The following is a 12557-nucleotide window of genomic DNA, read 5'->3' on the forward strand; positions in this document are numbered from 1 at the left end:
ACATGTCCATTATCACAATCTCTTCCTCCCCCACTTGTCATCTCCCTTTCTCTACCCTTTCCCCCTCCACTTATCACCCTCTCTCCCCCCACTTATCACCCCACCCCCTGCCCCACTTATCACCCCCCACCCCCTGCCCCACTTATCACCCACCCCTTGCACCTAACACACACAACCCTAAGCAAGTCTGCATAGGATCAGTTCGTCTCATCAAAGGGACGGCACTGCGTTAAAAATCAATACGAGACAATTTTCGGCAAGGGAGAGAATCAAGCACCCGAGAGGGGGAGGCTACCCCGAAGATGAGTAATGTCTACACACCACAGACGGCTGGTCCCTATACTGGGTCACACAAAACGTCAATATCTTGTGTAAGTTGGGGGTGAGATTCAAGCTACATATCCCATATACTGGGTCATACAAAACGTCAATATCTTGTGTAAGTTGGGGGTGAGATTCAAGCTACATATCCCATATTACACTGCAAACTCCTTCAACCCCCCCCCCCCCCCTCCTTTACGTAACGTTGACGTCACGGGCCGATTATCGAATTCTTTGATATTGATCCGCGACGTGATCAAGTACATTGAGGACATTAACCACTTGTCTTGCAACCCTCCCCATCCCCCACCCCCCCCCCCCCACCAGTATCCACAAACCCACTCTATCTTTATCTCTCACAGATACAAATACATCGTTTCAATTATAACCATTGAAAACTTAATCTTACATCGTATTTATGCAAACATTAACTACCCACCAGAGGATCTATTTAGAAAGGCAACAAAATAAATTGGCATTTTTACTAGTAATATTTATCACGTTTAGAATATATACAGAGAGAACGAAGATTGAGTCACTTTGTATTGTAACATTTTACACCTTATTGTATGTAACACAAGCTATTTAACAATCCCAATTTGCAACGTAATTTTTTGTTACCAAAATGTGTTACGCCCAACTTATCCGACTTTGCAAGGTGAATAAGATCCTTCAAAAAATAAATTTAGAAAATTGTTTTTATAATATCCCCACCCCTCCTGCTCCCCCCTCCCCCTTTTACTACTGACGCCACCAACGAATGTCATCGACCCCCCCCCCCCCTCCACTCGCCTACCCGACAATCCAAAAAACACTCACCCCCTCCCAGCCCGCCCCACCCCCCTTAACGTGTCGTGATGGATGGCCATTCTAAAAAGCCATTCCTGTAGTCCGGGATATTTTTATACACAAGTTTTCGCTGCTAAATTTGGGTGCTGGGATATTTGAAGGCAGGACCGGCAACCACCGATTCTCTTTCTTTAACAGGAAGACTTTTGAGCCAGTCAGGGTTTCTTTCAGACCTTTTGTTCCGGGGAGGTATTGCCGATTGTGGGGGGGGGGGGGAGAGAGAATGGTTGAAGTAAACTTTATATTTACGGTGTACGCGTCCAGGGTGGACGGGCATTGAGTTCCCCCCCTCCCCCCTCCCTCCACGAGAGATCAGAAAGTGAGGATTATTAAAAGAACCCCTCCCCTATGCACTTCTAACCCACACCGCACCCCTCCCAACGAAGTAGAATTCTTTTAAGAAAATATATACTTTTACCAGTGTCCGCCCCCCCCCCCCCCCTTTTTCTCCAGAAGGAAAAAGGTCTGAAAGAAACACTGCGTACTGTGCTGGTAGTGTATAAAGTAAAGTAAGACTTACGAAACAAAAGTGAGACTTGTGAAAATGGAGTGAGACATGTGTCTGGCTTCCAGTTTTAGTAAACCTTTGGGTGCCAGAGTTTGTGCCAAGTCTGACAGTGCCCTAATTGATAACGTCAATTCGCCAACGAACGGCAACGGCATTAGGGTAGGGGGGTGGGGGGGGGGGGGCAGGGGGGAAGCCTGTCTTTATTTGCATTATAATTCAGTTTCAGAAAGGCAACTGGTGTTCCAGAAATCTTAACACGAAGGAAGACACACACAAAAAAACAGAGAAAAATAAAGTCTGTCCTTTGGGTACTGACCCCAATTCGCGCATTCACTTTCTCAAACACACACACACACACACAACTCATACACACACTCACCCCCACCCCCACCCTCCCTGCTATAAATAACTCTCCTTGCGCTTTGACCTGCCAACAAGTTATTCAATAAAGTGAGTCGATCTGCGCGTGTCTTTTTGTCATCGGCGCGTGCATGCACACCCCCCACCCCCCCATTCCACACACCCCCCACCCCATATCTGTTGGTGTGGCTTTAAACCCAACAAATCGAACAGGTCGTTCTTAAAAGAAGTCCCAAGCTAGCGTGTTTATACAGCCAAATCTAGCTTAGTCATATAGCTTTAGCTTGCGTGGTTATACAGCCCTAGCTAGCACATTCATACAGCACTAGCTAGCTTAGTCATATAGCTTTAGCTGGCGTGGTTATACAGCCCTAGCTAGCACATTCATACAGCACTAGCTAGAATGGCCATACAATCCTAGCTAGCGTTTCTATATAGCTCTGACTAGCATGTTTTTAAAAATATGTCTAATAGCTTTAGTGCTTTCTCTAAATGTGTAGACCCTTGTATGTGAACATTTGAAGACCGACAAATGGAAACATTTGTATTTTTGTAGTCATCCTAATTCTGTCTGCTACAATGTGCATTGACATAGACAGCCTAATTCTGACATAGACATCCTAAAAATCAAACCTTAAAGCTATATGTACGATACTTTGAACCATCCCTACAACAAATGTTGGATCCCCTACCTTCACTACAAGAAATATTAGATCCCTGTGAACCATAACTACAACAAATGTTGGATCCCTCCCTACAACAAATATTAGATCCCTGTGAACCATAACTACAACAAATGTTGGATCCCTCCCTACAACAAATATTAGATCCCTGTGAACCATAACTACAAACAAATGTTGTATCCCTGTGAACCATGACTACAACAAATGTTGGATCCCTGTGAACCATAACTACAACAAATGTTGGATCCCTGTGAACCATGACTACAACAAATGTTGGATCCCTGTGAACCATAACTACAACAAATGTTGGATCCCTGTGAACCATAACTACAACAAATGTTGGATCCCTGTGAACCATGACTACAACAAATGTTGGATCCCTGTGAACCATGACTACAACAAAATGTTGGATCCCTGTGAACCATAACTACAACAAATGTTGGATCCCTGTGAACCATAACTACAACAAATGTTGGATCCATACCATGACTACAACAAAAGTTGTATCCCTGTGAACCATGACTACAACAAATGTTGGATCCATACCATGACTACAACAAAAGTTGTATCCCTGTGAACCATCCCTACAACAAATGTTGGATCCCTGTGAACCATGACTACAACAAATGTTGGATCCCTGTGAACCATAACTACAACAAATGTTGGATCCCTGTGAACCATGACTACAACAAATGTTGGATCCCTGTGAACCATCCCTACAACAAATGTTGGATCCCTGTGAACCATGACTACAACAAATGTTGGATCCCTGTGAACCATGACTACAACAAATGTTGGATCCCTGTGAACCATAACTACAACAAATGTTGGATCCCTACCTTCACTACAACAAATGTTGGATCCCTGTGAACCATCCCTACAATAAATGTTGGATCCCTACCTTCACTACAACAAATGTTGGATCCCTGTGAACCATAACTACAACAAATGTTGGATCCCTACCTTCACTACAACAAATGTTGGATCCCTGTTAACCATCCCTACAACAAATGTTGGATCCCTGTGTTAACCAGCTGTTACGCCCTCAACCAAGTCAGCGACAAGAAAACTTAAGGCAGACAATTTCATCCAATCGCTCGTGAGATCAGCAGTCGTAGCTCTATCTTTGGATTATATTGCTGTATCGCTCTCTGGATTATACAGCTGCACTCCCCTCTGTATATTGCTCTTTCTGCGGGTTATATTGCTGTAATGCAGTGTGTGTTATAGCACCATGATAGCCAGACACATCGTGTGTGTTGGACTCTGGAGAATTGGTTATTTTTGCATTATTTGTTGGTATTTTAAGGAGAATGTGTCATCAATGTTAAAACTATTTATTTCGGAGTTGATAAAAGTTGTTTAGACGTTGTTTTTCAGTGCTACTAGATCATATTTAAAGTCGATTTTTAGGTATAATTAATAGTATTTAATATACGTTTTTACGTGCTATATAATACTGTGTTTAGGATTAGTTGTTTTGGTTTTAATTAAATAGTAATTAAAATCTAGGTTTTTATTTATATTTTATTATTTCTGGTTTAGAATTCGTTGTTCCGTTGTTTATAAAGATATTTTTATAAATCCGTGTATCGACTTATGTAACTAGCGTTTAGAATGGATAGTATCAATCTCCTCAACCAATGTACTAACCAGTAGCTGACAGAGACCTAACGAACCAGCCACAAATCGGCGGCCGACGCCAAGTTTTACGTTCTCTTCCCAACACAGAACGGGAACAATTTTATTGATACATTTAAAAAAAACAGTTGCGTGGAGGGAGGGGGAGGGGGCTGCGGGTAGCCCCACGTCTGCGACCTGGCCCTACTGACACCGGTGCCAGACTGCGGACCAGTGTCCGTCGGGGTCGACCGGAACTTGCATCACCAAACTCGTATCGAGGAATTCATGTTCCTGAATGGTTAACTACACTCGCGATTGAGGAGAGTGATTTTTTTTTTTATCGATGACCGAGTTCATCGAGATTTAAGTGTATCGTTTCTGAAGTAAGTCGATATTTTGTGTGATTAAAGTTATTGACTTCAGTTTGGTAGTATTGATTTATTCGGATTTCTTCTATAAGATACAGTTTTTAATCCAGAAGTTTTTATGTGAAGATGTTGATTCGATTAGTCTTGTGTAAGGATATTTTAGTTATAATGCATATAAATCTTTGACGTTAAGACATCTAGGTCTTTGGAGTTAAGACATATAAGGTCTTTGAATTTGAGACATCTAAGTCTTTGAAGTTGAGACATATAGGTCTTTGAAGTTAGGAAATATATGTCTTTAAAAAAACCACTGAAGATTCATCCTGCCGTAGCTTAGTGTGACGTTTAAAAGTGTAAAAAAAAAAAAGTTTCAACGATTTCAAACAATCACTAGAGTTATTTTTTTTTAATTATTAAACTATTAGACAATAAAAATAAATAGGGCCCATTGTTACAGAAATATGTAAGTGTATTATTTAGTAATAAATGTGTTTGGTAATGTGATTGAAGAACTGTTGAAACTATTCAGTTCTACTTTCAGTTCTACTCTCTATCCTAGAATGTATCTTTTTCGACATTTCACGATCAAAATCTGCGCATTTTGTTTTTAGTGCGGATTAAATATTTCCGTAGTGCTGACAACGTTACATTTACATAATACAATAAATGACATCACTAAGAATGTCTTTCAAAAAATTTGCAACACTTTTTTTCTTTATGTAGTGCTCTATGATTTCAATAACTAGACTATTACTTAAATGCTGTCATTTCTGTTGTTCTAAAGCTGTATTTAATATCTCAAGTTATTCCTAATCACAATGTCATCGAATCTGATACGTTAATAAACGAGCTAAAAATGCTTGAATCATCGCCGGAAATATAATCCGCAGTGGCGAGACAGTAAGGGAGGCTATGACTTGGCCTCATTAGTTACCTAATTAGCTAATCGTATTTAATGAGTATTTTATAGCTCCGCAAATCAGTGCAGTGAGTTGATGTATTATTTTCCAAAAACCTGTTAGCGATGGAGATGGTCTATTCCACTTGTTGTGACGCGTCGCCTTGAAAAAAAAAAAAAAAAACAGGCTATGACGTCACTGTCTGGAACACCGCGACTCAACCCCTATGACGTCACGGAACGTGTAGAAAAAAATTTTAACACTCAAAAATCGATACATCTGTGTTGATTGAATCGATTACTTTTATGTGGATGCGATATCGTCGTTTCGATACTGGATTATCTATCTCCCCATGGGTTGGAAGGTAAGATTTAATTTGTTTTAATAATTAGGTGTTTTAATTAACTCTGGTGTGTGGAGAGTGGTTTAGTTCGATGATATTCCGTCGTACCAGAAGATTATCGATTATTTCCCCTGCGGTACCTTGAGGAATGCGATTGGGTAGAGCCACAACACAAGTTGTACGGACGTTAGCAGTGTTGTGTGTTGGTGGGTTATGTGTGCTGGGGTGGGGGTGGCTTAGTGTGGGTGGAGGGTTGGTGTGCTGGGGTGGGGGTGGCTTAGTGTGGGTGGAGGGTTGGTGTTCTGGGGTGGGGTGGGTGGGGTGGCTTAGGGGGTGGAGGGTTGGTGTGTTGGGGTGGGGTGGGGTGGGGTGGGGTGGGGTGGCTTAGGGGGTGGAGGGTTGGTGTGTTGGGGTGGGGTGGGGTGGGGTGGCTTAGGGGGTGGAGGGTTGGTGTGTTGGGGTGGGGTGGGGTGGGGTGGCTTAGGGGGTGGAGGGTTGGTGTGCTGGGGTGGGGGTGGCTTACTGGGGGAAAGGGTTGGTGTGCTGGGGTAGGGGGCTGGTGTGCTGGGGTGGGGTGGCTTAGTGTGGGTGGAGGGTTGGACTGGTGGGTTGGGATGGTGGGTAGTGGTGACACTGTCTGAGGGGGTGGGGGATCCTGTTTGATGGGTGTTGGTGATTGTGGATGGTTATGGGTGTAGATGGTTGCAGGTAGCTGTGGGTGGTTGTTAGTGTCGGTGACTAGTGTGAGCTTGACTCTTTAACTTAACTCTACCACTGACGTTGGTTGTCTAGTGTGAGCTTGACTCAATGACTCTACCACTGACGTATTGATTGACCAATTCTTGACCACTCCGAGCAGATGTCAGCGGAGGGGGGGGGTGTTGTAATTAGACACCCACTAGTTACATTTTATTGGGACCAGGGGTGAGGAGGGGTGGGGCAGACATCCATCTTCATTAAAACAAAGTCATTAAACGTAAGGTCAAATAAGGGTGAAAGGTCAAGAGTTGATAGAGATAATCTCCCGTTTCCTATGCATGAGTTAACCAGGCAAAAAAAAGAAAGGATTAGCTGCTGAGCTGTTAAGCCTAGCTAAAAATCCCGTTTGATTACAATTAAATGTAAGGTCATATTTCGTCCAGTGCTAATAAGTAATAGGATACTGGGATTGTGTGGGGTATAATTGTGTTGTGGGTTTGTGTGGGGTATAATTGTGTGGTGTGTTTGTGTGGGTATAATTGTGTTGTGAGTTTGTGTGGTATAATTGTGTTTAGGGTTTGTGTGGGGTATAATTGTGTTGTGGGTTTGTGTGGGGTATAATTGTGTTGTGGGTCTGTGTGGGTATAATTGTGTTGTGAGTTTGTGTGGTATAATTGTGTTTAGGGTTTGTGTGGGGTATAATTGTGTGGTGTGTTTGTGTGGGTATAATTGTGTTGTGAGTTTGTGTGGTATAATTGTGTTTAGGGTTTGTGTGGGGTATAATTGTGTGGTGTGTTTGTGTGGGTATAATTGTGTTGTGAGTTTGTGTGGTATAATTGTGTTTAGGGTTTGTGTGGGGTATAATTGTGTTTGGTGATTTGTGTGGGGTATAATTGTGTTGTGGGTTTGTGTGGGTATAATTGTGTTGTGGGTTTGTGTGGGGTATAATTGTGTTGTGGGTTTGTGTGGGGTATAATTGTGTTGTGGGTTTGTGTGGGGTATAATTATGTTGTGAGTTTGTGGGGTATAATTGTGTTGTGGGTTTGTGTGAGGTATAATTGTGTTGTGGGTTTGTGAGGGGTATAATTGTGTGTTGAGTTTGTGTGGGGTATAATTGTGTTGTGGGTTTGTGTGGGGTATAATTGTGTTGTGAGTTTGTGGGGTATAATTGTGTTGTGAGTGTGAGTGGTATAATTGTGTTGTGGGTTTGTGTGGAGTATAATTGTGTTGTGAGTTTATAAGAGGTGTTGATTGAGATGATAAAAGTAGTTTATATTGAGTGTTTTAATAAGAGTTGTTAGTTGTCGTGTAGCATCTTATTAATGCCAGACTTTGTTGCACTACGTAATGACTGGGTGTCTTCTTGATTAGTTGACTTTATGACAAGCTGACGTCATTAATTGTTGATTTAATGGCTGCATGACTTAATGACTGGATGGGTTTGGGTTTTTTAATACATATACACTCATTAGTTCTCTGTATACTAGACCAGAACTTTCACAATGGCTTAGTGAGGTTCACACTGGTCATACAAAGTACTACATACACATACATATATGCATACCCTCATTTACACATCGATGAACACAAGGTACACATACACAAAACATGCACAAGCGCGTACATTATACACAAACGCATACACTCGCCAACATACGGATTAATATAATGCATACACACACACACATATATGTATATATATATATATATATATATATATATATATATATATATATATATATATATATATATATATATATAGTTATACACCCAGCACATAACACACTCACCTACACACACAACTGATGTACACAAATAGAACACATTCAAACACACACATCAACACTCACACAGGTACACATAGGTTAACAGATGACCTAATGCAATGACCTCTAGCTCAACTCGCCGTTTGGCCACCATGCCGAAACCTTAACTGCTCCAGAGGTTAAAGGTCATATCCATGATTACGACATCTAATTAAGATGTATGGACTAATCATCTACCACATACCACTCCCTTATAACATAAAACAGTACGATTTAAAGCTGGACCATAGACCTTGACCTTTTTACTCCCATAACCTTGCACCATCATCACTTTACCTTGAACTATGAACTCCACCCTGAAACAACAGTACTGAATTAGAATATACCTCACATGAACATACCAGGTTTTAAGTCTCAGCTTCCAATTGTTATTCGTGATATCGATCACCAATAACGACAGTGATTGATCGACGTTGGAAGTTTCGATGTTTTCTAGCACTGAGGAATGTAGCTGGGGCTGGTGTGTAGTTTGAGGGGAGGAGGGTGGTTTTTTTGTTGGGGGGAGGGAAGTTGATTTTTGTTAGGTAGGAGGGGTAGCTTTTTGTTTCAGGGGAGGAGGGGTTTTTTGTTAGGGGAAAGGTGGTTTTATGTTAGGGGGAGGAGAGTAAGTTTTTGGAAGGTGGGGGGTAGCTTATTGTTTTAGGGGAGGAGGGTAGTTTTTGTGTTAGGGGAGGAGGGTTTTTTTTTTAATTGTAAGTGTGAATGTCTCGTAGATCTGGTTACTGCCACTAGAATTAAGGATGTAGTTTAAATTGTGGGTGTCTTTGTCTCACTCTACGATCATCGGTTGGTCTGGAACTAAAATCAGACACTCACCTTGGTTTATATTGCTGCAATATCGTCAATTTAAAATGTGTTGACTCAATTCTCTTATTACGTGCTGGTGTGAAGAGATGGAGGGGGGGGGGGGGGGTTGATCTAAACCATCCGACCCATCGGCTTTGATATGGGGGCTTTGGTCTAAGCTTGTGAGCCCTTAGTTTTTATATGGGGGCTTTGGTCTAAGCTTGTGAGCCCATAGTTTTTTATTGCTTTTTTTTAATACACAATTATACTTCATTCTGTCAATCTAACGGATAGCTCTCAAACATGTATTTTGTGAAACAATTCTTGTATCGTTATACTTTTGCTAAATCCATTTTATTCAGTTATTTCCCTTGGTCTATTGAAACACGTATCGTCCTCCTCCTTAATTTGTTGTATGCATTGATAAGCTACAGACTTATATATTAATCCCACGGTCATTTTTTTTTGTGTGTTGACTGATTTAAGTCCTCAGCTCATTCGCTCGGAGCCACTGAGGCATGACACGTCAGCGGAGCGTGTGTCCTCCCCCCCCCCCCTGATCTCTAATCACATATTTGCTTTCACGTGTGTGCATAAGACGACAGCTGGATGTGTCGTTTAGACCAGCCAATCTCAAACAGTCATCTAGAGGCCCCTTTCTCACTCGGCTGCGGGTCTTTACTAGCCTAGAACTCGCTGATACATGTATGCGACAGTGTTTCTTCCAGACTTTTTTCTTTGGGGGAAGGGGGGGAGGCACTTGAAATTTTCGGGGGGGGGGTAGACTTTCCTCGGGGGGGGGGGGGGCGGACACTGTTAAAAGTATATATAAAAGTATATATAATTTTCATTTTGTTCGGGGGCGGTAGACTTTCTTCGGAGGGGGGGGGGGGTGGTGGGAAGACCCCCGAAGAGATGACTGTATGTGATGGGAACAAAACCGTGTGGAGGTGGGGGTGGGGGGGGGTCTCAAAGTGGTTCGGCAATGAAAGGCCGTGGCCTGGGTGAATTGAGAACCGTCGACTTCAAGTCAAACATCGCCCGTGTGACTTACAAGGTGATTTGTTGACTTACTTGACTGGATTCAGATGAATGGCTTAACTCTGAGCTTGTACAGGAATCCTTACAGATTGTTCAATCAATGGTGACGTAGTTAATGGAGGACTGAGCGTCATTGAACCGGCACGCATCTTAAAACATTTGTTTGATTTCTCATCTCAGTTGTACTAGTCGATGTCCAGAAACCTTCACTCAATAATTTAACCAGCTAAAAAATAGAATATAAATTACAAAAAAAAAAAGAAACAAAATCGTAAAGACTTGAACAAATATACATCCTGTTAAATTATTAATTAAATAACAAAATCTCCAAACTTAATCAACTGACTGGGACTAGACTGCATGAAACGCTTGACTGGTTTTAAAATACACCGCCTAACATTCCAAGCCGTACGAATGTTGAAATGTGCAGTTTAAAAAAACTTGTTGTGCTAGAATTAAAACAACAGCTGTTGTGCAATGGACTGTGTCTTTGTTTCCCCTGCTTTGATCGTCTTTTATTGTGTTCCCTAAGCGTGTGTGTGTCGAAATAATATCGGCGGCAATTAATTTTTTATTGAAGTTTCAAATTCGTCTTTGATGTTGTAGTTTAGCCACACGATACGTTCAAGTACGTACCAGTATTCAATATGTTATGACATAATTTAACTCAGGCTTCAACACCTACCCACCCCCACCCCAACACCCACAACACACCACACACACCACCCAAACACACACACGCGCGTGCACACACATACATACACACACATACACTTGCTGATGCGATGGCAATACATTCTGAGAAGTTCGATGTTTTCACACATCGGGGTCGGAGGTTAAACCTGTTGGTCTATTTTAGTCTGTCGCGTGATGTTTCTTCTTCGTTCTTAATTTTTTATGTTGGAAGGGATTCCCTCCAGCACAACTAAGTATTACGTGTCAACTGGTTATGCGCCATTGAGGCCATTGACTCCAATTTCAGCCTCCTTTTCTTTTTGGATTTGCTTCCATAGCATTTGTCCAACCAAGAACAAACTACAAGGCAGCAGTTGTTTGATTTTGGAGTTTTCTCTGCTACAAAAGTTGCTGTCCCCAGCTATCGAGCCCCATCTGTCCGAGGGTTCGAACTCGAAACTTTTCGGTTTAGCAATAGAACGTTTCTGAAAATACTGTCTTCAGCCGGACTCTCCAGGGTACCCTCACAACCCTTCAAAGTCATACCCCCCCCCCCCCCCACACACACACACAGACACACATTATATGTTCAGGGTCAGAATTAGGGTTGGGGTCGGGTTAAAGCTATACTATATATTATTATTATATTATATGTTATTATATTACATATTATATTATATTTTACAGTTGAAAAAACCTATAATCGCAGAAAGATATCCTCCAATACACTGTTCGTGTTTCAGTAAGCGCCGTATGAATGATTATTGTCCGGGGTCAAGGTTCACGTCCATCTAAAAATAGAACACAACTACACGTCTGTAGATTATGTTAATGCGTGTAGCTACAGCAGCTGGTCTGTAGCAGTATAAAAAAAAAGTAAATGATATCGACAAAATGTCCATATCAGCAGACGACAAATTGTCTATATCAAGAGACACCATATTGCATGGATTGCTGCGCTTGTTGATCGATATTTTTAGGATTCTGTAACGGTTTATTTAACGGTCCAATTTCTAATTGTATAAATACAGTTAATGTACATAGTTATCGTGTTTCTTTGGTGGGGGAGGGGTTTAGATAAAATGGGGATTAACCGACTTCCTCTATCTTACTCTCTCAATCCCCTCCCCCCCCCCCCCTCTCTCTCTCTCTCTCTCTCTCTCTCTCTCTCTCGCTCTCACTATATGCATATATATATTAAATATATATATATATATATATATATATATATATATATATATATATATATATGTATGTATGTATATATATATATGTAGTGTAAACATACTGTGTAATTGGAATGTGCAATAGGTGCACTCTATGAAGTATTTTGATGGAGTACTTATTCCAAGAAACTATTTAAAAAATAAAGATAACAAAGTCAATTTTTAAATTGTAATCTTAAAGTTTTTTTATGATTCTCTACCCTTCCTTCCTGCTCTGTCGCCTAACAAATCCCGAATGCTAACAAAGACGACGGATTAACAAAGCTAGCCCAACCAAACGGACCGGTTTTTTAATTGTTATTCTGATGCCATACAACTCGCCGGCTGTTTAATTTTTGTCACGTGTCATC

The 12557-nt window shown here is 41.4% G+C and overlaps 1 protein-coding gene across 7 annotated transcripts in view; it reads left to right on the forward strand.

Annotated features, from left to right (window-relative positions):
* LOC131957929 (pleckstrin homology domain-containing family G member 5) overlaps nucleotides 1-12557 on the forward strand; it is a 99287-nt gene that overhangs the window by 60549 nt on the left and 26181 nt on the right. The window contains exon 1 of one of the 7 annotated variants that reach the window (XM_059322787.1): nucleotides 5791-5975. The exons of the other annotated variants lie outside the window; for them this stretch is intronic. Within the exon in view, the coding sequence (XP_059178770.1) occupies nucleotides 5964-5975 (12 nt within the window). The 5' untranslated portion in view covers nucleotides 5791-5963. Of the gene's footprint in view, nucleotides 1-5790; nucleotides 5976-12557 lie in introns of those variants that run through there. 7 annotated transcript variants of the gene reach the window in all.

Source organism: Physella acuta, unplaced genomic scaffold (genome assembly GCF_028476545.2).
Source record: "Physella acuta isolate Inbredline_101_S28 unplaced genomic scaffold, ASM2847654v3 ptg001279l, whole genome shotgun sequence".
Taxonomy (NCBI): Eukaryota; Metazoa; Mollusca; class Gastropoda; family Physidae; genus Physella; species Physella acuta.